At 45.5% G+C, this 27,569-nt stretch overlaps 2 protein-coding genes across 3 annotated transcripts; one reads left to right on the forward strand and one right to left on the reverse strand.

Annotated features, from left to right (window-relative positions):
* Positions 1-8,189: 8,189 nt before the first annotated feature.
* On the reverse strand, positions 8,190-16,786 carry ITPA (inosine triphosphatase). The gene is made up of 9 exons (XM_069967614.1): positions 16,676-16,786; positions 15,577-15,634; positions 15,308-15,372; positions 14,520-14,593; positions 12,456-12,487; positions 10,881-10,996; positions 10,719-10,795; positions 9,616-9,742; positions 8,190-8,316 (listed from the first exon to the last, which is right to left on the reverse strand). The coding sequence occupies exons 1-8, from the start codon at positions 16,736-16,738 to the stop codon at positions 9,637-9,639; spliced, it is 591 nt and encodes a 196-aa protein (XP_069823715.1). The 5' UTR covers positions 16,739-16,786; the 3' UTR covers positions 8,190-8,316; positions 9,616-9,636.
* A 278-nt stretch (positions 16,787-17,064) lies between these two features.
* Positions 17,065-27,519, forward strand: METTL13 (methyltransferase 13, eEF1A N-terminus and K55). Of its 2 annotated transcripts, none has more exons than XM_069967612.1 (8): positions 17,065-17,465; positions 18,748-19,510; positions 21,490-21,689; positions 21,822-22,017; positions 22,797-22,958; positions 23,451-23,663; positions 24,367-24,498; positions 26,493-27,519. In XM_069967612.1, exons 1-8 carry the CDS (start codon positions 17,313-17,315, stop codon positions 26,765-26,767), a joined length of 2,094 nt encoding a protein of 697 aa, XP_069823713.1. In that variant the 5' UTR covers positions 17,065-17,312; the 3' UTR covers positions 26,768-27,519. The 2 variants fall into 2 exon arrangements, with proteins under 2 accessions (XP_069823713.1, XP_069823714.1); XM_069967613.1 differs by having other exon boundaries at positions 17,383-17,465; positions 18,714-19,510.
* Positions 27,520-27,569: the final 50 nt, after the last annotated feature.

Genomic DNA, 27,569 nt, shown 5'->3' on the forward strand with positions numbered 1-27,569 from the left:
AGCGTTTCAATGTCCCCAGTTACCCAATAGATGTTTCCAAATCCCTGTTGTTTTTCTGAAACCCGTGCCAGTAACAGAAACTCATAGTTTGTTCCAGATCAGATCTAAGAAAAATATAAAAGTAAAAAAGCCTCAGGAAAAAGTCATCCGAGGTCCGATAAATCCCTTCTCCTGACTGTGCACAAAATGATAACAAAGTATTGGAGAGATTTCGTTCTTATTTCTCAAAAGAAGAGATTAAACTTTTCTAACCTAATACTATGAGATTTAACCGTAAATTGTCGGCTTTACTTCAGGTCATAGATAAGTTAGCTGGGGAACCTGGCATCAGCTTATCTCCCTGAGGTCATAAAAATCGAAATGTTAAAATCCAACTGCACAATCCTTTTTTCCCTATTGCGGATAACCAATTAGCCATCTATTGTGCTGAGGATGAAGGTATCTCTCTTACCTTCATCCTCAATGCCATTTCTGTACAGTTTGTCGTTGAATCCAGCATTTAGTAAGGCAGTTTGGAGCACGGGGGTGGGGCTACTGGCCCCCAGGGCACCGTTCCGCCCCTGTCTGGCCCTGCTGGTCGTTTTCCTTCAAGTTAAAAACTCATGGAGTTATTTTTTTTAAGTTGGCTAAGTTTTATAAAATTGCCAAAGGGAAGACAAATGGAGAAACACAAAATTTCTGATAACCTTGGGATTTAGAGAACACATTAAAGAGACTTGGTCAGTACTGTAGGTTTCTGCTGTCCTATCTCAGGATAGCATAGACTAGTGACAGAGAAGCTGAACAGAATGATGGATCACTTACATTGTTCTGTGAAGCTGATCCAGAGATCTCCTGAATAACATGGACAATAAGTAGTCCTCTCCATTATGTGCATGAGCCCAGTGGTCCCAGATATTCATGAGAAGAAAACTCCGCCCACCAGCTGCTGATTGGCAGTTATCTATCCACGCTGTGTATAGGCAGTCAGCTGTTAATTAGCAGCTGGAGGGCGGGGGGAGGTGATCACTGAGGGTCTGATTACCTAGACCCCATATAATCACAGGAAAGGGAAAACCACTGCTGCAAGGAATGGAGTGCACAGCATGCCAACACGGCCTATACACCGACTCCCCTGACGATGTTGCCCATACTATGGCGAGAGCCGGAAGCAATTGTCTCTGTTCCCTGTTGTTATACTGCCAATTGTTTCCCCCTGGACATCCCCTGTAATGCGTATGTCTATGGCTGCATGTTCTGCTCAGATCACAGTATAGACCACGGACTGTCACTTCTGCTTTTAATAGTAACAGAATGTAATTACATTATGTAGATAAGAGAATCTGCATTACATTAACCTGCTCTATAATTATCATTCTTGTTTTACTGGATTTACACTGTAGCACACTCACACCATGTGAACGTCGTTGTGCAGCCTAGCACCTTGCTTAATGTGATAAGTAGAGATGAGCAAACAGGGGCTGTCTATTATTTTTAATTAGTTAAACAAGGCCGTCTCTATAGTGTCGCAGCAAAATAAAAATCCACTGGAAGAATGGCCATAGGGCTATAGGTACAGAGGATCGCAGTGAATTTTACTGTAAAAAATAAATTACTGTAAAATCAGTGAAATCGACTGTTAACTCACTTTTTGTGAAGGCACCCTAAATATCTGTGATTTTGCAGTGTGGTGCGGATTATAGCATATGCTGGGCATTTGTTTTGCAGTGTTTCTTCCAGTTTTTGTTTCTCCCAGTTTTTCTTGTTCTTGCTCAGTATGTGTCCAGCCTTGTGTATGGTTTCTGGGTACTAGAGCCTTCTTGGTGTTGGTGTTAGGGTCAGTTTTGCAGATTAGGGTTTTCATTAGGGATATTTGCAGGGACTGTGATATGTTAATCATAGCTCTAGGGAAAGTACAGGTTTTAGTAGTCTATTCCTGGTCATCATCTGTCAGGTTTGATTCCACACTGCCATTCTCATCACCTTCTTCTGCAGTCATCTATTTTCATTACCTTTCAGGTCCTCTCCTCTGTTGAGTTCCTATTCTTGTTATTTGTCACCTTCTTACATTGATACGAACTACCAGAGATTTATCCTTTTTGACTGGTTGTTGCATAATTCTGCTCCCCCATAAGTCCTGGTGGTATAAGAGTAGTGGGAGTCACTGTAATGGTGTGTTTACATAGAAAGATTTATCTGACAGAGTTTTGAAGCCAAAGCCAGGAATGGATATGAAAAGAGGAGAAATCTCAGTCTTCCCTTTATGACCTGTCTCAGCCTTTCTTTTATACATGTCCACCATTTCTTGACTATGGGGGAGATTTTTCAACATGGTGTAAAGTGAAACTGGCTCAGTCGCCCCTAGCAACCAATCAGATTCCACCTTTCTTTCCTCACAGACTCTTTGGAAAATGAAAGGTGGAATCTGATTGGTTGCTAGGGGCAACTGAGCCAGTTTCACTTTACAACATGTTTGATAAATCTCCCCCTGTGTCTTTAAAAACAAGATAAAAAACCTGAAAGCAGTCCAATTTTTTTTTATCCCTCCCCCCACTGGCACATATACTTACCAATGATGGTCGGTGTCCTGTGGCGCGTTCATACCCCGCAGGTGGTGACGCCATAGCTCTTCTGACCCTTCTTCTTTCTCCAGGGCTATTGAAGGCCAGAAGTTAGGGTCTCCAATGCATCTTCAGGAGAGCGGTCTTATAGAGATGCATTGGAGACCCTGACTTCGGGACTCCCTATATGGAGTCCAGTTGGAGAAGAGGTCACATGGGCGCCTGCGCTGCACAATATGACTGGACTAAAGCCGCACCACGGGACACCAATCATCATTGGTGAGTATATGCGCCAGCACGTAGCAGGGGAGGGATAGAATTAAATGTGGACTGCTTTTTGAAGGTCGGGACGCACCCAGCTCTCCTTGGATTTGACGATATTAAGGTTTATAGATGTAAATTACCGTAGACCGGGCACAGTGTAGGGCAGAATTTAGCTTTGTCATTGTTTTATAGACACAACTACTTTGGTTCTCCATTTGTCTTGACCCAATAGAGAAGACCTACCTGCCTAGTCTCAGCATGACGACGCATATGTCATGTTTTTCTGTTCTATGGAAATACTAGTAGAGAATTATTTTTTGAAACTCAAAATATTTCCTTGATGCTGTCCGTCTGCCTGGAAAATAAGCCTGCATTCCTGCCCTGCGACATTTCCATCTAAACCCTGCCCCGTACATCACCTCGGAGCGGCGGAGGAGTGCTATAAACATCCACACGCCATTCCGCTGGGTCTTCGGAGCTTCTGTGAAAGCAATCAGATCTGATGAATAATAGGGGGGATAGGAGCCAGCGACTGATTCCAGCCCATAACCCAATAATCCAAGACTCGGATTGTTTCCTCCAGGTCTCTTGGTTATCTGGGGCCATCTATCTCTTCTGAAAACAATACAGATCCTTGAGTTTAACCGTTCTGTAACTGGGAAGTGGTGACATATGGTTGGGTAATAACTACAATCATTCATTGCTTTCCTTCCAAAAAATACAAAAATTCTGAGTGTGCGGAGATGCGGGAAATTATGACTTTTTTTTGGCTTTTTCTTTTCCATTTCCTGATAAATGACTGTGGGGGGGGGGGGGGGGGGGGGGGGGGGGGGGGGGGGGGGGGTATTATTTCTCCATAAGGGAAGCCTCATAAAGACGTATGGAAACTAGCGCTGAACGATTAACCAGGTGCCCCTTACGGCCCTATAACATAAAACGATTAACGGCCAATAATCGTTTTGTGTGATAGCTCATGTTGAATGGCAATGATCAGCCGATATGCACAATGTCAGCTGATCTCTTTCTCTCAGCATGTTCTAAAATACCAATGGCGATAGAGGCGGTCTGCCGCCTGACACTCTGCAGACCGCTGCTCTCTTCTATGGGCCACCCGATCTAAAGATCAGCCAGGCAGCCCCTCCCTCCTGATGTCTGTACGTGTAATAGCTTAGGGAACGAGGAGGAAGCGAACGCTGACCTGACAAGTCGATGCTCAATTCCTCCTCAACATCAGGCCGTGTAATAGGGCCCTTACCAAGAAGAGCAGAGGGTTTCTGGTCTACCTTTGGTCTAATTTTTGTATATTTAGTCCCTTGAAGGGTTGTGTAAACGAAATATACAAATATTAGAATGAAAAATCGTTCTGTGTTATATGGTGAATGAAGTCAGGTTAACAATAAACAATCTTGTTTGCGATCATTTATCGTTATGGTGCATTTACACAGACAGATTTATCTGACAGATTTTTAAAAACCAAAGCCAAGATCAGACTATAAACCGAGAACAGGTCATAAGGTAAAGACTGAGATTTTGCCTCTTTACTAATCAATTCCTGGCTTTGGCTTCAAAAATCTGCCAGATAAACCTCTCTGTGTAAACGCACCAGTAAAAATCACTACTAGGACTAACTAAATGCAAAAACTACTACACACTGATGAGGGGCAACACCCTGAAACAGCTGTCTGTGGATAGATACCTGGCCTTGGTTTTTCCCTTGTCATTACATTGACTTATAGGGCCACTTAATATGGTGGTTTTGGTTGTTTCCCTACAGGAGCTGCCCCTTAGCTGGGTCCTTCCCGGAGGGACATCTGGCTAGTCCTGTCTTTCGAGACTCTTCAATGAGGCTCCACGGGCTCTTCTTTAGCATATTCAATGCAAAAACTGGAAGGCTATACCAACCTCATCCCATTGTAGCTCTTAGTCGTCTGTCCTATCATCAATTCCTGCATCGCCCTGGTGGTCACAAAGCAATCAGTGCATGCTAGTATTGTTGGAATCACGAATGATGAATGATTTCTCTGTCTAAATCTACCAGTTCTGGCACTGGCCTACATCCAAACTCCGCCCACCTGACCCTGTGCACCATCTAACTACAATTCCTACTGCTGCCTTTATACTTGGTGATATCTACTTGTACTGCAGCTGAGACTAATTTGGAAATATTCATCTAAGGATTTTCAAACCTAAATAAGTGACTTTAGTCCAGCTTTTCTCGATTTTTACACGCAAGTTTGTAAACGGAAAAAGAATTCTTTCAGACCAACTGGTTTCGGAAAGTTATATAGATTTGAAATTTACCTCTATTTAAAAGTCTTACAGTACTTAGCAGCTGCTGTATGTCCTGCAGGAAGTGGTGTAGTCTCTCCAGTCTGACACAGTGCTCTCTGCTGCCACCTCTGTCCATGTCAGGAACTGTCCAGAGCAGGAGAGGTTTTCTATGGGGATTTGCTGCTGCTCTGGACAGTTCCTGACATGGACAGAGGCGGCAGCAGAGAGCACTGTGTCAGACTGGAAAGAATGCACCACTTCCTGCAGGACATACAGCAGCTGATAAGTACTAGAAGACCGGATATTTTTCAATAGAAGTAATTTACAAATATACATAACTTTCTGAAATCAGTTGATTTAAGAGAAAAATATTTTCTCCGGAGAACTCCTTAAAAAAAAATCCATACAGACCCTTTTAGATCTTCCTATAATATATTCAACTCGTTATACTTCCCCTAGATGTATTCCATAAATGCTGCTCAGAATCGGACGGCTTTGCCAGCTTCCTCTAAGCTTTTCTAGAGTTGATCTCAATGACTTCCGTGTATTTATGCGATTTCCTACATAAAGCCGAGCCGCTGGCGGTCGCCATACAGAACCTTAGAGCCGCTTTATTGAGGATGATGGAGTCACAGCCTCGGGGGAGTATTGCACAAGGGGAAACTAGATCTTGTGACTCAGGAAATAACATTACAGTATGGGAGGTTTATATGTCTGGCGGAGAGGTCATGTCAGTGCTCGGACGCAACAGGTGCACGTTAACAGGTCTGCAAAGAGGGAGGACACTGGGGAGTATCTGAATTATGTGCACCCTCTCACCGACTGACGTGGGGAAAAGGTCTCTGTCATTAAGAAAACGTGTGAACAATGTTGATGACTCAGGGTCTGAGTGTTCAGAGAGGAAACCAGGAAGTTATTAGATACATGAGGGAGAAGAACAGTACAGTAAGTTACTTTACTATGAATAGCACATCTGATGTTACCAACTTTGCTTCACGACCCCTTTAAATACTGTTCTTGTGTTGATGTAAAAAGTCCAGCCGTAACAAACTTTGGACAGGCGGCTGGGGCAGGGGAGTAAATAACAATGAAGCCTTGCTTACCTCTCCCCATGCTCGCGATGCGCCACCTGATCATCTCTGGGACTCCTGCCAACAGGCATTGTCCTCTGTGAGTCGTGACATCACCAAACTCAGCCTGTCCTGGCTGATGGACAGCCCGCTCAGCCAATCAGTGACTGCAGTGGTGCCCCGCCCCTGGCACGGACTGGCTGAGCGGCGTAGCCCTGCTAAATATCCCAGAGCCCCACTGGGGTCCCAGAGCAGCGACTCTATACTGGGGAAGCACAGGGAGAGATGAGTAAGGGTCCATTTACACAGAAAGATTATCTGACAGATTATCTTCCAAAGATTTGAAGCCAAAGCCAGGAATGGATTTAAAAAGAGGAAAAATCTCAGTCTTTCCTTTATGACCTGATCACTGTTTATAGTCTGTTCCCGGCTTTGGCTTCAAATCTTTAGCAGATAAAATGGACCCTTAGTATTGCTTGTTATGACCCCCCCCCCATGCCCTTTATTTTAAAGGGATAATTCAGCAAAAAAAAATAAAATAAAAAAAATTCAAATTAGCAGGTGCCAGAAATTGTCACAGAGATTTGTAAATTTACTTCTATTAAAAAAAAAGTCCTGTCTTCCAGTACTTACCAGCTGCTGTATGTCCTGTAAGAAGTGGTGTATTCTCTGCTCTCTGCTGCCACTTCTGTCCATGTCAGGAACTGTCCAGAGAGCAGCAGAGAGCACTGTACCAGACTGGAGAGAATACACCACTTCTTGCAGGACATACAGCAGCTGATAAGTACTGGAAGACTGGAGATTTTTATTTTTTTTCAAATAGAAGTAAATTACAAACCTCTGGCACCAGTTTTTTTGAATTTTTTTTTTGCTCAACTATCGCTTTAAAGATGAGAATGAGCTATAGACTGTGATTTATACGTATATAGACTGCATGTACATTGTTGTACTTAAAGGGACTGGTTAAAGTGAGGGAGGATGTTTGTGCCAGGCTGAGGGAGCGTCAGAGAAGCTGCACAGTGCAGGATACCTGCCTACAGGTGGCGCTAGTGAGGGGAGCTATTCTGCAATCCACAACCTGAAATCCATTTCCAATAAGTAAAGTTTTCGGACGGAGGACGGGCAGCCATCTCATTACCCCGATTCTGGGATCTCTCCTATAAGACCTATTTCCGGACAGATGGGGACTTTTGTAACTCACTGGGCCGCAGGCTGGCAACCTCCACAGGAAACGCAATGCCGCCAGGGCCGGTTGTCTTCTGCCTGGAAAATTACTCACAGACTTCCAGAAAGCGTGTGCTATCCGGGACAGAGCGCTTCTAGAGTTACTCCATTTCTGCTTGCACAATCCTTCTCCATAGATCTAGCACCTTCTATAGTAGGACCGGATGAGAACAGGACGGACACCATTAGTTCTTCGGTGCTGATGGAACCCGAGAATCAGTGGTGTCTGAGCCGGATACTGTGATGTGTTCTTACACCGGTCAGGGCCTGCCCGTCATATATTCACAGACAAGAGGGAGATTTATCAAACATGGTGTAAAGTGAAACTGTAATTTCTTCTAATAGAAAATCTCAAGTCTTTCAGTACTTATCATCTGCTTTATGTCCTGCGGGAAGTTTTGTATGCTTTCCAGTCTGGAGAGCAGGAGAGGTTTTCTATGATGATTTGCTGCTGCTCTGGACAGTTCCTGACATGGACAGAGGTGGCAGCAGAGAGCACTGTGTCAGGCTGGAGAGAATACACCACTTCCTGCAGGGCATACAGCAGCTAGTAAGTACCGGAAAACTGGAGATTTTTTTAATAGAAGTAAATTACAAAGCCCTAGCACTTTCTGGAACCAGATGATTTAATTTTTTTTTTTGTGAACAACCCCTTTAAAATATATAGTTTATATATCAGTTTTCAGGCCTTACATGAAGGCACCAAGTTTTTCCACCATTTTACTCCATGTTTGGGAAAACCTCATGAGGGACGAGGCAGCAGATGCACCTTGTCTGGACCCATTTCGCATTTATCTACCGTAATTAATACTTCCTGTAGTTAAATACAAGGTAGACCCTAAATTTTTATAAAAAGAGACAAATAATGTATTGTACACTCGGTGCCACATATCAGGAGCCGTCAGATGATTGGATTACGGTCTGCACCAACTTCATAGATGTCCATTCTGCAAAGACAGAAGCCAAGGAACAATGGTAATACTGAGTAGTGAACCAATGATGAGATATGATATACAAGCTATATAGAGGGGTCCGCCACTAGGTTTTGCAGCATGGGGTATTATTAGGGAATAATGTACAAGCTCTTGTGTATTTGGCCACAGAAATGATTATTCTACTGCTGCCTACAATTCCCATGATGCCTCTGGCTTTGCAGAGAAAAGGGGGCGGAGTCTCATCACCACAGGTCAGCCAATCAGAGCAACACAGGGTTCATTGTACGCCCAGGTACAGCGGGTTGGTGTCTGTTCATACAATGTGCAGTCCTAATACACTTTTTTTGAGAAATATCACCATGAGGAGAAAGGGATTTGACCTATAGTCATAATTTAAAGGAACTCTGTCAGACGGTTTATAGCAAACTAGTGACAAAGAAGCTGAACAGAATGATGGATCACTTACATTGTTCTGTGCAGCTGATCCAGAGATCTCCTCCTGAATACCATGGACAATAAGTAGTCCTCTCCATTATGTGCATGAGCTCAGTAGTCCTGGATATTCATGAGAAGCAGAAAACTCCGCCCACCAGCTGCTAATTAGGAGTTAGATACCCATGCTGTATATAGTCAGTGAGGCAAAAATCCTATTCTCCTGCATATTAGGAGAACAGCTGAACAGAATGATGTATGTAATACACCGACCTGTTCAGCATTTGTGACTAGTTCATGCTGCCCTCATTTAAGGTGGAATAAACCAAGTGACATATTCCCTTAAAGTGTTTAATGAAGATTTGAAATCTTTAGGTCGTATTCACACAAGGTCGCTGCAAGTTTCCAAATGCACATAAAATTACTTTACTGTGATTTGCACAATTGCAGTAAAATAGCAATTGCACTTTTGTTTTCAATAACTAAAGAAAAAAAAGTAAAAAAAAAAAAAAAAAGTGTGAACACAGCCATAGTGGAGGTGTATAATTATTGTATGTACTGATTCCACACACACAACAGCAGCAGCATGCACATGTGAGTGAACACCCCGGACTGACCACATTGATACAGCTGTAACGGCACTGGTGGGACACATAATGGTCAGTGTGTCTGATAGGGGCAAAGAAAAACATGGAGTGCTGCTTAAAGGACTCCAATTTTTTTTTTTTTGCAACACCAATTCAATACAATATTTGGGCGCTGTGAATCAGTACTGATCATGGCATCTAAAGGGTTAAACGCATGATCAGTTTCCCCCATATCCTTGGCCATTAGTATAGAAAGGTAGGCGGCCTACAATAACCTATCCATAATGGTTACCTGTATGGATAGGTTTCCCTCTCAGCCTTTGGGGGCGCCATTCTGGATAAAATAATCGGACATTTCTTTCAGGGCTTTGTACCGATGGGAAATACTATTCTTCACTTCTTTTGGCAGCTCTGCGTACCTGGAGACATAGAAAGAAAGATTTATTGTGGCGATGAAAGTGGAGCTATTATGTAACAGATTACGTGTGTATGTAATAAAAAAAATTATTATATATTATAATAATAAAAAAATTCTGAGATATATATTTAATACACACATATATAAATAGATATATATATATATATATATATATATATATATATATATATAGAATATGGAAAACCAGAAGTAGACTTTAAAAAAAATAAATAAAATAAATTACCAGCATTTTATCATTCAATATTTTAACATACATGTTTTTCATGTCCTTTCAGAGCAGAAAAAAACCCAAAAAACTATTTTATAAAGCTGAAAGCAAATAACGATGCTATAAGTGTACAATATGTTATAATGCTATATATGTTATAGTGCGTTCTTCAGCAGGATTATTAATGCAAGGGCGACACCTAGTGGCTCAGGTATGTACTGCACAGTAACTAGGTACACTACTCTAACATATCACTCTATGCAGCAGATCTGTTATTGTAGCCACGTTCCGACACAGGTAAAATATAGAGACATTACGCCTGACTTTATAAAAAGCCCAACAAGAAAACAACTAAAACAAGTAACATGCAGCAGATTTGTTAAAGAAATCTATGAAAATCCTCCATCTCCGGCTGTTACAATTCCCATTGTGTCTGGGCAGCTAAAGCTTTGGATGTCCAGGTATAATGGAAATTGTAGGTTTGCAACAGCTGGACCCCCACAGATCAGACCCTCTGGTGGAGATTTATCAGACATGGTGTAAAGTGAAACTGGCTCAGTTGCCCCTAGCAACCAATCAGATTCCACCTTTCATTCATCACAGACTCTTTGGAAAATGAAAGGTGGAATCTGATTGGTTGCCGGGGGCAACTGAGCCTGTCTCACTTTACACCATGTTTGATTAATCTCCCCCCCCCCCCCCCCCCCCCCCGTGTCTTTTCAGTCGACAATAATCAGAATTTTCTTACGTTTTATCAAAGCCGTCAGGCTGGAAGCAGGGATCCCAACCAAAGTCCCGGGGCCCCCGAGGGGACACAATCTGACCCTAAAAATAAGGACGGATTTTATGATGTCAGACAACTGAAATGCAGAGAGAGAAGAGAAGGAGGGGCTCCTCATCTTATACACACCGGGGTCTTCCCTCTGAACAGCAGGACAGGCTCCTCCGGCTCTCCGCTGCTGTATGCAAACGTGCAAAGAGCAAAAGCAGATTTATCCTCAAACCCGGCCAACATCCGGTGCAGACCTGGAACCCGAGAGCAGCCATATATAACACAGGAGTAGTCACACTCATACGCCATATAATTCTACAGGAGCAGCCATATATAACACAGGAGTAGTCACACTCATACGCGGATACGCCATATAATTCTACAGGAGCAGCCATATATATTACAGGAGTAGTCACACTCATACGCGGATACGCCATATAATTATACGGGAGCAGCCATATATAACACAGGAGTAGTCACACTCATACGGGGATACGCCATATAATTATACGGGAGCAGCCATATATAACACAGGAGTAGTCACACTCATACGCGGATACGCCATATAATTCTACAGGAGCAGCCATATATAACACAGGAGTAGTCACACTCATACGGGGATACGCCATATAATTATACGGGAGCAGCCATATATAACACAGGAGTAGTCACACTCATACGCCATATAATTCTACAGGAGCAGCCATATATAGCACAGGAGTAGTCACACTCATACGCGGATACGCCATATAATTCTACAGGAGCAGCCATATATAGCACAGGAGTAGTTACACTCATACGCCATATAATTCTACAGGAGCAGCCATATATAACACAGGAGTAGTCACACTCATACGCGGATACGCCATATATATGGCTGCTTCCGTATAATTATATGGCGTATCCGCGTATGAGTGTGACTACTCCTGTGTTATATATGGCTGCTCCTGTAGAATTATATGGCGTATGAGTGTGACTACTCCTGTGCTATATATGGCTGCTCCTGTAGAATTATATGGCGTATCCCCGTATGAGTGTGACTACTCCTGTGTTATATATGGCTGCTCCTGTAGAATTATATGGCGTATCCGCGTATGAGTGTGACTACTCCTGTGTTATATATGGCTGCTTCCGTATAATTATAACACAGGAGTAGTCACACTCATACGCCATATAATTCTACAGGAGCAGCCATATATAACACAGGAGTAGTCACACTCATACGGGGATACGCCATATAATTCTACAGGAGCAGCCATATATAGCACAGGAGTAGTCCCACTCATACGCGGATACGCCATATAATTATACGGGAGCAGCCATATATAACACAGGAGTAGTCACACTCATACGGGGATACGCCATATAATTCTACAGGAGCAGCCATATATAACACAGGAGTAGTCACACTCATACGCCATATAATTATACGGGAGCAGCCATATATAAACACAGGAGTAGTCACACTCATACGTGGATACGCCATATAATTCTACAGGAGCAGCCACACTCATACGGGGATACGCCATATAATTATACGGGAGCAGCCATATATAACACAGGAGTAGTCACACTCATACGCCATATAATTCTACAGGAGCAGCCATATATAACACAGGAGTAGTCACACTCATACGGGGATACGCCATATAATTATACGGGAGCAGCACCCTCTCCTCAGTATAATGGACGGCTCTGTAGTCTCCATCTTACCTTCAGGTTTTAACTTCTCAAGGAACCATTTTCTGCAAAACACAAGGAACATTATTAAAGAGGAGTCACCGCGGAGTATATAGTATAGCGTCATCATTAATACAGTGCAGCCGATAAATTTTATTGCCCGCTCAAAAAATACCACCAGCCAATGGGCGTTTTCCCGCACCTCAGCTGATCGATTAAACTTTAAGGGGCATTCCAGCGAAAATGTTTTTGCTTTTTTCTTTCAAATCAAATGGTTTCATAAAATTATAAAGAGTTGTCATTTACGTCTATTAGAAAATCTACAGTGTTCCAGTACTTATCAGCTGCTGTATGTCCTGCAGGAAGTGGTGTATTCTCTCCAGTCTGACACAGTGCTCTCTGCTGCCACCTCTGTCCATGTCAGGAACTGTCCAGAGCAGCAGCAAATCCCCATAGAAAACCTCTCCTGCTCTGGACAGTTCCTGACCTGGACAGAGGTGGCAGAAGAGAGCACTGTGTCAGACTGGAGAGAATACACCACTTCCTGCAGGACATACTGCAGCTGATAAGTACTGGAAGACTGGAGATTATTTTAATAGAAGTAAATTACAAATCTCTGGCACCAGTTGATTTGAAAGAAAAACATTTTTGTGGGAACTACCACCTTCAAATTAAAATGCTTTCTAGAGAGGGACATATGATTTTACTAGGAATCTCCACTGTGTGCATGTTGGTGCAGAAATAGTCAAAATGGTAGCACTATAGGGCATGTAAGAACTGACTGTAGGAAAGTACCAACATCAATTAGTCAGCGAAAGAAGACATGTCTAATGCTAAAAATGCTTAAACTTTTACATGGTTATTGCTCAAGGGAGAGTTTCCAGCAGGGGGATACACAGGGTTCTGGTAAGGAGGCCAGGCACCAATTATTTACACACCTGTATACAGTATTAGAGCTGAAAAAAGAATAATAATAAGTTACATAGTACTCTGGCTCCATCTACTGGCCATTTGCGATAAAACATAGTAGACTAATAGATGAAGCGCTTTGTGCAGTTCTGTGACCGTCAGTCGCATTTACACCAACATCACAGAAGGGAAAACAAGCAAAAAAAAGCAATGTACAGGTCAGAAGAGGAGAAGTAGTAAAGGGAGACCAGATGGGAGAATTCTTAAAGGGAACCAATCACGGCTAAAATGCCCCTAATGATAAGGAAATGTGCTGGTCCATCACCCAGCGCAGGTCTTAGAATCACACCCCCTCATTTCCGCCATGATAGGTTCCCTTTACAGTATCACTGTCGTTTCATTTTTTTTTTTTTTTGCAGAAATCAATAGTCCAGGCGATTTTAAGAAACTTTCTAATTGGGTTTGTTAGGCAAATCTGCCATTATCTGCATTCACAAAGACTTTCCCCAGGTCCCCCTCCCCCCCCATTCACTGCTCATTATCAGGAAATCTCGACTCTTTTACATCAGTCGAGCCCTGTGTAACCTATGGAGAGGGGAGGGGGGAGGAGGGAGATTAGTCACCAGCAGAGAACAAAGGATTACACAGTGGGAGCTGTATGAAAGCTGGTATTCAGAGGTCAGAGAGGTCAGTGCTGACTTCAGAGGAGATAGCCCAGTGATGTGGATGTAAATTAACTCTTTGTTGTCCTGTTTTGGTGCCTCATCTCCCTCCACCCCTCCCCTCTCCATAGAGAACCATGAAGACAGGGGAGAGAGCCTCAAACTGCTTTTTTATGATAAAAAAAAGCATTTTTCTTTCTACAAAGTTTCTTAAAATCACCTGTACTATTGATTTCTGAAAAAAAAAAAAAATTTAGACAGTGACACTTACTGACTGGAACCACCTGACACGTGTTTTGCACTTCTGTGCTTCGTCAGGTGATCACTGACAGGTGTCCATGTCCTGTACATAGTGTGGATGTGCTTCCTATTCATGCTGTACTCTCTATGAATGTGTCGGGTACTGCAGTGAGGGGGAGCGACCCTTGTCCTGGTTATCAGTGGGGTCCCTGGACACATAGCACCTCATGAGGAAGGCCGGGAGCACATAGACCAGAGAGGCCATTTCTGTACTTCACCCACTTACATGTAAGGGCCAGGCAGACCACCCAGAGCGTTAAAGCACAGACACGTGTCTTCTACTATGACCGGACCCCGAATCTGAGGGGGAAAAGAGGAGAAGACGTCATACAATGTTATAAGACCAGGTGGCCATCAGAACCAGCTCAGACACAATGCACAGTACAAGCGTCATGTACTGCGGGGGAGGTCGTAGACTGCTTGTAACTGTGAATTCTGCTCTATAAGTAGCTCCTTAAAGGGAATCTGTCATCGAGTTTATATCGCCTTAAATGAGGGCAGAACAAACTAGTGACAGAAATGCTGTACAGATCGCTGTATTACTTACATCATTCTGATCAGCCGTTCTCCTAATATGCAGGAGAATAGGATCATGCCACACCCCTTCCCCCAGCTGATGATTGACAGCTAACTGCCTATACACAGCATGGATAGATAACTGCCAATCAGCAGCTGGTGGGCGGAGTTTTCTGCTTCTCATAAATATCCAGGATTACTGAGCTCATGCACATAATGGAAAGGACTACTTATTGTCCATGTTATTCAGGAGGAGATCTCTGGATCAGCTGCACAGAACAATGTAAGTGATCCATCATTCTGTTCAGCTTCTCTGTCACTAGTTTATGCTACCCTGTCACTAGCTACCATTGAAGCCAATGAGCCCCTGCCTCTTAGCCACAGATAGGTCTGCAGCCTATTTAGACCTTGTTCAGATGTATCTGCGCCGTGTATACAAGAATCCTGATGTGAACAAGTGCTAATGCTGATACATACACAGTGCACTGTAGTCTATACCTGTCTCGCCGCCTCCTTACACTTCTGAATTGATATTTCATCAGGTTCTCCTTGGTATTCGGGCACTGAGCACAAAACACAAGGAAAGATACAAAGGGTTAATAGGTGATCTGGTGAGAGCGAGTTATTACAGTCTATACAGGTAATATACACACAGGCAATATATGCATACATACACACACAGGCAATATATATACACACACACACAACATAACAACACACCACACTACACCATAACATAACACAACAACCTCCAGGGAGTCACTTACAGTCAATCTTCTGAGCTACAAGCCTATAAGGAAACTTATCTCCGAGTATCTGGATGACCTGCGGAAGAGAGAGACAGAGACATCAGCGACCAGTCGAGAGAGAGAGAGAGAGAGAGAGACATCAGCGACCAGGCGAGAGAGAGAGAGAGACAGAGACATCAGCGACCAGGCGAGAGAGAGAGAGACAGAGAGAGACAGAGACATCAGCGACCAGGCGAGAGAGAGAGAGACATCAGCGACAAGGCGAGAGAGAGAGAGACAGAGACATCAGCGACCAGACGAGAGAGACAGAGACATCAGCGACCAGACGAGAGAGACAGAGACATCAGCGACCAGACGAGAGAGAGAAACAAAGACATCAGTGATCGGGCGGGCGAGAGAGAGAGACAGAGACATTAGCTACCTGCTCCCTCCTGCAGGTGGCGCTCTATACCCCAGGGTCACTCACCTCCTCCAGGTGGCGCTCTATACCCCCGGGTCACTCACCTCCTCCCTCCTGCAGGTGGCGCTCTATACCCCATGTCACTCACCTTCTCCCTCCTGCAGGTGGCGCTCTATACCCCATGTCACTCACCTCCTCCCTCCTGCAGGTGGCGCTCTACACCCCGGGGAAACTCACCTACTCTCCTCCTCCAGGTGACACTCTACACCCCCGGGTCACTCACCTCCATCTTCCTCCTCCAGGTGGCGCTCTATACCCCTGGGGTCACTCACCTACTCTCCTCCTCCAGGTGACACTCTACACCCCCGGGTCACTCACCTCCATCTTCCTCCTCCAGGTGGCGCTCTATACCCCTGGGGTCACTCACCTACTCTCCTCCTCCAGGTGGCGCTCTACACCCCAGGGTCACTCACCTCCTCCAGGTGGCGCTCTATACCCCTGGGGTCACTCACCTCCTCCTTCTTCCTCCTCCAGGTGGCGCTCTATACCCCTGGGGGTCACTCACCTCCTCCTTCTTCCTCCTCCAGGTGGCGCTCTATACCCCTGGGGGTCACTCACCTCCTCCTTCTTCCTCCTCCAGGTGGCGCTCTATACCCCGGGGTCACTCACCTCCTCCTTCCTCCTCCAGGTGGCGCTCTATACCCCGGGGTCACTCACCTCCTCAAGCTTCTTCGCATTTCCGGTAACAAACACGACGCTCCTGCCGGTTACTGCAGCCATCACTGCTCACACACAGCGTGCAACACAGGCCCCGCCCCTAACACCTCGCAACCAATTAGAATCATTCTCTAGTTCTCGTAATCACCACGACCCGGAAGTAATTTCCGGCTGTCACTTTTTTTCCCTATCTGTATTAATAGTGTAATGTGTGAGAGCTGCCACTAGATGCCGCTGTGCACATTCTATAGGTTGCTCTGTGCCTACTGGGGGAACCTGTGTACACAGAGAAGCTGTCGGTGATCCAGGAATATCGTCATGTCGCCGACTGACACTCCCCCCTCTAATGACTGACACTCCCCCCTCTAATGACTGACACTCCCCCCTCTAATGACTGACACTCCCCCCTCTAATGACAGACACAAGTCACGACATTAACACGTGGAGAGACCAGAACCAAAGCAGCTGCCCAGTCCCCGCCCCCAGACCAATCAAAAGCAGCGCCGGCAAATGAACAGCCAATCAGAAATCAAATCAACGGCCAATCAGAACACGCGCTTCGGCCCACAGCCTTTAGTGAGCGGCGTGACCCGGAAGTTGTTGTAGCATGTGACAGCCATGAGCCGCAGCAGCAGAGATGAACTTGTTACCGCGCAGTAGTAAGGAGTTCTCCTCCAGCGAGTACTGGGAGCAGTTCTTCCGCCGCCGGGGGGAGCGGGCCTTCGAGTGGTATGGAGGCTACCTGGAGCTGTGCTCTGTGCTGCACAAGTATATCAAACCTAAGGATAAGGTGTGTGCTGCGCCCCCTACTGCTCATATACTGTGTATATATATATATATATATATGTGTGCTGCGCCCCCTGCTGCTCATATACTGTATATATATGTGTGTGCTGCGCCCCCTGCTGCTCATATACTGTATATATATATATATATATATATATATATATATATATATATATGTGTGTGCTGCGCCCCCTGCTGCTCATATACTGTATATATATGTGTGTGCTGCGCCCCCTGCTGCTCATATACTGTATATATATGTGTGTCCTGCGCCCCCTACTCCTCATATACTGTATATATGTGTATGCTGCGCCCCCTACTCCTCATATACTGTATATATGTGTATGCTGCGCCCCCTGCTGCTCATATACTGTATATATATATGTGTGTGTGCTGCGCCCCCTACTGCTCATATACTGTGTATATATATATATGTGTGTGTGCTGCGCCCCCTACTGCTCATATTCTGTATATATGTGTGTGTGCTGCGCCCCCTACTGCTCATATACTGTATATGTATGTATGTGTGTGCTGCGCCCCCTACTGCTCATATACTGTATATATATGTGTGTGTGTGTCCTGCGCCCCCTACTGCTCATATACTGTATATATATGTATGTGCTGCGCCCCCTACTGCTCATATTCTGTATATATGTGTGTGTGCTGCGCCCCCTGCTGCTCATATTCTGTATATATGTGTGTGTGCTGCGCCCCCTGCTGCTCATATACTGTATATATGTGTGTGTGCTGCGCCCCCTGCTGCTCATATTCTGTATATATGTGTGTGTGCTGCGCCCCCTGCTGCTCATATACTGTATATATATGTGTGTGCTGCGCCCCCTACTGCTCATATTCTGTATATATGTGTGTGTGTGCTGCGCCCCCTACTGCTCATATACTGTATATATGTGTGTGTGTGCTGCGCCCCCTGCTGCTTAATATATATATATATATATATATATATATATATATATATATATATATATCGCCTCCGTCTCCTTTGTTTTGAATAAAGCCACGGTTACGGCACATGACCCGCGTCTCCTATTGAGCCGTCGGAGAGAGCAGAGTGCAGTACTAGTCGGACCCCACAATCTCTTACTTGTCCCCCCTGTGTGTGGTATTACAGCTCTGGTCCACGCTCTTAAAATGGATCTGAGCTGCAATACTAAACACAAACTGACGGAGGTAGTGGCGCTGTATTTGCACTATACACACTTGCGGTGATGTTACTTTCTTTTGTACATTAAAGGCCATTTTGAAAATCCGGGTCCATTTTCCTCCAGGTCTTGGTTGTGGGATGCGGTAACTCCGAGCTGAGCGAGCGGCTCTACGATGCCGGCTGCCAGAATCTGACAAACATTGACGTGAGTGAGGTGGTCATCCGCCAGATGAACGAACGCAATGCCAGCCGAAGGCCCAACATGACCTTCCAGCTGATGGACGCCACCCAGACCTCCTTCAGTGACGGCCACTTCCAGGCGGTGCTGGATAAGGGGACGCTGGACGCCATCCTCACCGACACAGACGCCGCCACGCTGGAGACCACCACTAAGTTACTGACTGAGATCGGTCGCGTCCTGCAGTGCGGGGGGCGCTATGTGTGTGTGTCCCTGGCTCAGGCCCATGTCCTGGACAAGCTGGTCTGGCACTTCTCTCAGGGAGGGTGGATGGTTCGTATCCACCAGGTGTCTCGGAGCAGCAGCGAGGAGTCAGGCAGCCGCTTCCCTTTGCCGGTGTTCGTCTTCGTGATGACTAAGGTGAAGGCCGTGCCGGGTTTCCCTCAAGTCTTAGAAATGATGCCGGATGATGAGGGCGGAAAATCAGTGCGCTGTGCGAGTCCCGGTGAACTGATGGACATGGTGAAAGAAAGACAGCGCTACGCCCTGATCCGGAGCCGCCTGAACCAGAACCAGAGCTCCCCGGAGGTGTCGCTGGACCTGTGTGATGGCGTCTCGGGGAGGACACGGTATACCTTCCATGTGGTGGACAGTCCAACCATACGGCCCTCACTATTGGCTCTCTCCAATCACTTCGCCATCTTCATCAGTGAGTATGGTGGAAAACCTTTATATATAATCATAACCTTATCCGGCATACAGCCATGTAGATACGTGTAACCTTATCCGGCATACAGCCATGTACATGTGTGTAACCTTATCCGGGATACAGCCATGTACATACGTGTAACCTTATCCGGCATACAGCCATGTACATATGTGTAACCTATAACCTTATCTAGGATACAGCCATATACATAGGTGTAACCTATAACCTTATCCGGGATACAGCCATGTACATATGTGTACCCTCTAACCTTATCCAGGATACAGCCATGTACATACGTGTAACCTTATCTGGGATACAGCCATGTACATACGTGTAACCTCTAACCTTATCCAGGATACAGCCATGTACATACGTGTAACCTCTAACCTTATCCAGGATACAGCCATGTACATACCTGTAACCTATAACCTTATCCGGGATACAGCCATGTACATACGTGTAACCTATAACCTTATCTGGGATACAGCCATGTACATACGTGTAACCTATAACTTTATCTGGGATACAGCCATGTACATACGTGTAACCTTATCCGGGATACAGCCATGTACATGCGTGTAACTTATAACCTTATCTGGGATACAGTGATGTACATACATGTAACCTATAACCTTATCCGGGATACAGCCATATACATACGTGTAACCTATAACATTATCCAGGATACAGCCATGTACATACGTGTAACATATAACCTTATCCAGGATACAGCCATGTACATACCTGTAACCTTATCCAGGATACAGCCATGTACATACCTGTAACCTTATCCAGGATACAGCCATGTACATACGTGTAACCCTATCCAGGATACAGCCATGTACATACGTGTAACCTTATCCGGCATACAGCCATGTACATAAGCATACGTGTAACCTATAACCTTATTCGGCATACAGCCATGTACATACGTGTAACCTATAACCTTATTCGGCATACAGCCATGTACATACGTGTAACCTATAACCTTATCTGGGATACAGCCATGTACATACATGTAACCTATAACCTTATCTGGGATACAGCCATATACATACATGTAACCTATAACCTTATCCGGGATACAGCCATATACATTCGTGTAACACAACTGTGTCCAGGCTTGGTTTAGTCATCATGTACAGGCTGTGTATGAGTATAGATAGGGAGGACGCACAGGGCAGTCGGGGGTGCGGATTACTGTACAGGCTGTGTATGAGTGTAGATAGGGAGGAGAGGACGCACAGGGCAGTCGGTGGTGGTGGTGGGTAATTACAGGCTGTGTATGAGTGTAGATAGGGAGGCGAGCACACACAGGGCAGTCGGGGGTGGGGATTACTGTACAGGCTGTGTATGAGCGTAGATAGGGAGGAGAGCACACACAGGGCAGTCGGGGGTGGGAATTACTGTACAGGCTGTGTATGAGCGTAGATAGGGAGGAGAGCACACACAGGGCAGTCGGTGGTGGTGGGGGGTAATTACAGGCTGTGTATGAGTGTAGATGGTGAGGAGAGCACGTGCGTGGAGAAAGAGAGGATTACACAGGCTGCATTTTGAGTTTAGACAAGGAGAGGATATACAGGGCAGTATTCGGGGGGATCACATACATTGTATATGAGTGAGGATGGGGAGGAGAGCACACAGGGCAGTCATGGTGCTGCTGGGGGGGATAACTGTACAGGCTGTGTATGTGTGTAGATAGGGGGGAAACAACATAAAAGGCAGTTTGCATGGGGAGGGGGAATCACTCATGCTGTAGATGGGGAGGAGAGCACACAGGATGGGCTGCAGGGGTAATTACCCTCTTATTGCCATCATTGTCTGTCAGCACAGCCCTTGGGGGTCATTCACGCTCTCGTATATATGGACCATGTGCTGCGAAATGGGTTTCATAACTCCTGGAATCATGAGTATAAGTGGAGGGAACCCCCCTCACCTCTCTGTGTCCGCAGCTCACTGACCTCTTGCATTTCTTTCAGTTCCTCAGGGGAGGGAGACAGAATGGCTTTTCGGTTCAGAGATGGGTCGGAGGCAATTGGCGGGAAGCGTTGGATTCCGTCGCCTTCTCATTGTGGCCTTACATAGAGATCAGCAGTATGAGAGTATGGAAGCCATCCAGTCCGAGTTGTCGGCCAAAGTCCTGGAACTTGCTCCTCCGGGGCTGCCTGATAACCAGCAGGTAAGGCCTGGGGACCCCCCCCCCTCATCATTACAAGGTGGTCCCATAGAAGTCCTCAGGATGCTGTGGTTTCATGGTGGGGTCCTGAGAGACTGATCCGGCCCTGATGTTTCCTTTTCTCTTTTTGCACAGATCCCGTTTCTGTCAGCCGGTGGAGACATTGGGGTCCGGACCGTCCAGTATCGGGGTGTGAGTGATCTGAGCGGCGACTACGTGGTGGAGGACGTGCGAGGAGATGGAACAAGCTATTTCAGGCGTCTTATTTTCCTCAGTAACCAAAATGTCGTCCAGTCAGAAGCTCGGCTGCTGCCCGGTAACACTCAGAGCGGTGAGGACCATGGGGCAGGGTAATGGGGGGCTGGGGATAAACTGAACTATGGTGGGAACGCTGGCCTATAAGGGTCCTTAGGCAGTCTGTGATTGGTGCTCGGCTACAGAGTCTTTATAATGTTCTATAAATCGTCCATCAGCCGCACATTCTCTTATTCATTGCAAGTGAACATCTGATGTGTATACAGTCCTGCTGTCTAGGGGTTAGTGCAGTCTGTACACATACAGTATGGCAGTGATATCACACATCCTTTGGTTTGTTACAGCTTAGATCAGAGACAACCGCAATAAAGTCCTTTATGCGTAGGCTTCAATCGTATCCAATCGGATCTAAAGCACTTTTGTTTTCCAATTAAAGGGGTAATCTATAGTCTTCCGGTACTTATCAACTGCTGTATGTCCTGCAGGAAGTGGAGTATTCTTTCCAGTATGACACAGTGCTCTCTGCTGCCACCTCTGTCCATGTCAGGAACTGTCCAGAGCAGGAGAGGTTTGCTATGAGGATTTGCTGCTGCTCTGGACAGTTCCTGACATGAACAGAGGTGGCAGCAGAGAGCACTGTGTCAGACTGGAGAGAATACACCACTTCCTGCAGGACATAAGTACTGGAGATTACAAACAAGTAATTTACAAATCTGTGTAACTTTTTGACATCAAACCTTTTTTCTCTATATTTTAATGTTTTTCTTGGTACAGTCTGAGTGTTCACTATTTTCACTATTTGTAGAAGAGCGTGACAATGGACGCCCCATCTGACAGCCGTGTCTTTCATTCCAGGTCAGAAAAAGAAGAGGAAAGACAAGAAGAAGCAGCAGAAACCGAATGATAAGGTGGATCCTGAGACGACTGCTGTGATTGACAAGAGCTTCCTGTGCTGTGAGCACCACAGAGCCATGATCTCTGGACTGTCTCTGCTTCACAGCCCCGGGGTCTCACTAGGTATAATCCAATGCTCCATACTGGTAACTGTCTGACTGCTGGGGGCACCTGTCAGCCGGATGAGGTGGTCACATCAGCTTTTATGTCCTCTCTATTCGGTCTTTGGCAGCCGCAGCTGTCGGGGAGACCCCTTGCTCTCCAGGGTTTTTGGACCCCCTACCTATCGACTATTCAGGATAACGCTTCTCTAAGTATGTTACCACCTCTGTGGGTATTGGCAGAGTTATGACACTTTGCATTAGGCAGAGTTTGTTGGTCTAGATCAGGGGTTGGAACCTTCAGCCCTCCAGCTGTTGCAAAACTACAATTCCCATCATGCCGGGACAGCCAACACTTTAGCTTTGGCTGTCCAGGTATGATGGGAATTCTAGTTTTGCAGATGGAGGGCCAAAGTTTCCCCATCCCTGGTCTAGATGATGATTTAGCACTGATGATGTCCAGGTCCGCTACAGATCCCACACCTCTGATAGGCTTAGTATATATGTTTTACAGGCCAGCATTTATCGGTATTGGTGGTGGGGCTCGGCGGGGGCAGCCTGTCACTTTTCATCCACGATTACTTCTTGGGATCACACGTTGAAGCTGTGGAGATTGATCCCGCGGTGCTGGATGTCGCCTGCCGCTGGTTCGGCTTCTCTTTAGATGACCGGATAAAGGTTCATCTTGCCGATGGTCTGGCTCACATCAATGACCTGGCGGAAAAAGGTAAGAGCATTGTTATTTCTGCTTTATTCTAGATGACCCCTCTCAGGGGTGTAGCTAGGATTCATCCCCCCCCCTCACACAGTCCCCCAGCGTTACTTTGATTTCCCAGCTCCCTTCCACATGAGTGATGTCAGTCATGCTCTGTGGAACCAGAAGAACGAACGCAGAGGGACTGTGCCGAGCCGGGTGAGTATAAGTATGCTGCTCTAGGAAGGAATAACATGGAGGCAGACCATGCTTTGCTGGGCACCCCTGCTGCACAGGCCCCGTAGCAGTTGCATGGTCTGACTCCATGGTAGCTACACCACTGACCTTTCTGTATTCATGGAACCTTAAGTTAATGGAGTAGGATCTCCTGTGCTGGATCCTCATCTCATGGTCGGAATGGAGAAAGGTTGCAAAGAGCATGAAGGACCTCTCCTGTCCACCATTACAAAAACAGCCCATTGATATCAGTAGGTTGTGTGTAATGCTTCACTTCTCCTGAGGTGGCACTGCAGAGAAATTAAACAAGGTCTTTACTAAACCCCCATAACTTTACTAAACCCCCCATAACTTATCTACTAGCAGAACTGTGAATGCAGCTCTGGGTTGTCATACAGGTTGTATTAGTTAGATTCAGCCCTGTATGTAGATTATAGATTTGTGTATGAAAAATTAAATGGCGTTTAAAGCAGAAAATACCATAATTGTCTCCCTGTAGGAAAAGCGTCTCACGATGTGGTAATGTTCGACGTGGACAGCAAGGACTCCAGCCTGGGGATGAGCTGCCCTCCACCTGCTTTTGTAGAGAAGAAATTTTTACAGAATGTCCGCAAGATCTTAAAAGATGATGGTAAGAGTTGTAGATACTTAGTACAAACCTCCAGCAGATGTGGTAGGTAAATCTACAAAAACTGAATTTAACCCCTTAATGACATAGGGCGTATATTTACACCCTATTGCCGGTAAGGGTGTTCAGACCGGCGACCCCGGGTGCCGCTTGTAGCCCGCACTGCGGGTATTAGCGGGCACGGTCCGATCGCCGTGCCCGCTAATACAGTAATCAGATGCAGCTGTCAAACATGACAGCTGCATCCGATTACCGGATGCAGCACTTCCCTGGTGTCTAGTGGCGGAGATCGCTCCCCCGGGACGTTGTCCCGGAGGAGCGATCTCCGTGACTGATGCCGGCTGGGGACCGCTCCAAGATGGCGCCGTCCCCGGCTCGGCACTCGTTTGTTATCGGCTGCAGCAGCCGAAAGGAAACGAGTGCCAATCTCATTGATCTTTGCTGTATAACTATACAGCAAAGATCTCAATGAGAGATCAAAGTGTATATACTAGAAGTCCCCCAGGGACAATAACCCTAACCCCAGGGGGGGGGGGGAAATAAAAAAAAAGTGTTATCAATAAAAAGCCCCCTCCCCTAATAAAAGTCTGAATCACCCCCCTTTTCCCAGGTTATAAATAAAAGTAAATAAATAAACATGTTTGCTATCGCCGCGTGCGTAATCGCCCGAACTATTAATTAATCACATTCCTGATCTCGCACGGTAAATGGCGTAAGCGCAAAAAAATCCCAAAGTGCAAAAATGCGCATTTTGGGTCGCATCAAATCCGAAAAAAATTCTTAATAAAAAGCAATCAAAAAGTCGTATATGCGCAATCAAGGTACCGATAGAAAGTAAACATGTCATGGCGCAAAAAATGACACCTGACACAGCCCCATAGACCAAAGGATAAAAGATAAAAACATGTTCATTCTTCAGCGCGGACAGGGCAGGAGCGCGCGCCTCCCATAGACTCCCATTATGAGCGGGAGGCTAACGGCATTCCGCGGCGGACAATTCCGTCGCGGAATTCCGCTACCTTTGCTCAGTGGGAACGGAGCCTAAGCCTGGGAATAGAGCGGTTTTAAATGAGATATATTTGTTGACAAGGGTTTGAATTTTTTACAGGCCATCCGATACAATATAAGTTATACATGTTACATATCGTTGTAATCGTAACGACTTGAGGAACATATAACAAGTCAGTTTTACCCCAGGGCGAATGGCGTAAAAACACATACCCCCCAAATAAACAAAATGCGTTTTTTTTTTTTTTTTTTCAATTTCACCACACATTTATTTTTTTTCTGGTTTCGCAGTGTACGTTATGCAAAAATTCAGCCTGTCATTGCAGAGTACAATTAGTGACACAAAAAATAAGGGCTCATATGGGTTTCTAGGTGGAAAAATGCAAGTGCTATGGCCTTTTAAGCACAAGGAGGAAAAAATAAAAAAGCAAAAATCGAAATTGGCTCTGTCTTTAAGGGGTTAAAGAGACTGTCAGCAGGTTTCTGGTGTCCTATCTCAGGGCAGCATACACTAGTGACAGAGAAGCTGAACAGAATGATGTATAACTTCCATAGTTCTGTGCAGCTGATCCAGAGATATCCTCTTGTATAACATGGACAATAAATAGTCCTCTCCATTATGTGCATGAGCCCAGTAGTCCTGCATATTCATGAGAAGCAGAAAACTCCGCCCACCAGCTGCTGATTGGCAGTTATCTATCCATGCTGTGTATAGGCAGTTGCCTGTCAATCAGCAGCTGGGAGGGGGGGGGGGGGGTGTGGTAAGAATCCTATTCTCCAGCATATTAGGAGAACGGCTGAACAGAATGATGTAAGTCATACACCGATCTGTTCAGCATTTCTGTCACTAGTTTATGCTGCCCTCTTTAAAGGTGAAATAAACCTAATGACAGATTCCCTTTAAGTCTTCAATTCCCAACAATCATATCCTGGGGGGATAGGTTATTTTTGCCCAATGATAATGGTCTCTCTTCTTTCTTTCTGTACAGGACTCTTTATTCTGAACCTGGTGTGCCGGGACCCTGTATTAAAGGGACAAGTGATCAGCACAATCCATGAGGTTTTCCCTTTAATTTATGTGCAGAAGATTGAAGATGAAGTGAATGAGATTCTGTTTTGCCGCCCTGTGTCCGGTCAGAGTAAGGAAATCTCTGATCTAAAGGAGTCTGCGAAAAGCTTAGAGAAGCAGCTGAGGAGGCCGGGGACGACATGGGATGAAACCTTTGTCCTTGCTGACATGTTCAAGTCGGTTCAGATCATCTGAGGTTCTGAGGAATCTCCGGAGCAAATGCACATGGTGGACGTGGATACCAGATCATAATGTGTTCAATGCCGAAACCGGCCGGTTGGGGCGGGGGGAGCATTTTAATAAATGGATTCAGTCATATGCTGTTCCTATATTTGTTCCTAAAACTTTTGGTCTATATTAGCATTTGGCAGGAAATGGGGGGAGAAGTTTCATACATGTTTGGGAAGTATAAGTTAATGGGGGGAGGGGTCTTCTGTTCAGGATCCTCATCTCATTGGAGGACCCGTCCTATGCTGGATTACAAACACAACCTATAGGTGTGAGTGGTCGCTGTGTAATGCTTCATATCCCCAGTGGTGGCACTGCAGAGAAGCTGCACACTTATGTCAGGATGATCCCACTGATCATAGCTGATTGTTGGGGATACCCCAGGGCTGGGGTGTCAGTCTCATGGCCCTCCAGATGTTGCAAAACTACAATACCCATCATGCCTGGACAGCCAAAGCTTTAGCTTTGACTGTCTGGGCATGATGGGAATTGTAGTTCTGCAACATCTAGAGGTAGACAGGTTTGACACCCCTGCTCTACTGAGGGGCTAAATAGGTCTTGTGTGGCAGCCGAGCCCAATATGTCCATCATGTCCAGATGTACTCAGCACCACCTCGCCAACTGTTTACCTTCGGAGTTGAAAGTTTCAGGCCAGAATCTCCTCCAGAAGGAAGCGTTCCCATCTGTAAAAAAAAAAATAAACTCCATGTAATGATCATAGTCCTGATTTTTTAAATAAAAAGCAAACTACAACTTGTTTTTTAAGGAG

This window comes from Dendropsophus ebraccatus, chromosome 4 (assembly GCF_027789765.1).
Source record: "Dendropsophus ebraccatus isolate aDenEbr1 chromosome 4, aDenEbr1.pat, whole genome shotgun sequence".
Classification (NCBI taxonomy): Eukaryota; Metazoa; Chordata; class Amphibia; order Anura; family Hylidae; genus Dendropsophus; species Dendropsophus ebraccatus.

What these genes read in the sequence shown, in the direction of transcription:
- ITPA (XM_069967614.1), bottom strand. Translation starts at nt 16,738, where the DNA reads ATGGCTGCAGTAACCGGCAGGAGCGTCGTGTTTGTTACCGGAAATGCG. An exon ending in GTAAGGAGGCGGCGAGACAG is followed by an intron (nt 14,594 to 15,307) that starts GTATAGACTACA and finishes TTTCCCCCTCAG; the next exon opens with ATTCGGGGTCCGGTCATAGT. An exon ending in CCTGACGGCTTTGATAAAAC is followed by an intron (nt 9,743 to 10,718) that starts GTAAGAAAATTC and finishes CTATGTCTCCAG; the next exon opens with GTACGCAGAGCTGCCAAAAG.
- METTL13 (XM_069967612.1), top strand. Translation starts at nt 17,313, where the DNA reads ATGAACTTGTTACCGCGCAGTAGTAAGGAGTTCTCCTCCAGCGAGTAC. An exon ending in GGCTGCCTGATAACCAGCAG is followed by an intron (nt 21,690 to 21,821) that starts GTAAGGCCTGGG and finishes CTTTTTGCACAG; the next exon opens with ATCCCGTTTCTGTCAGCCGG. An exon ending in CAATGACCTGGCGGAAAAAG is followed by an intron (nt 23,664 to 24,366) that starts GTAAGAGCATTG and finishes GTCTCCCTGTAG; the next exon opens with GAAAAGCGTCTCACGATGTG.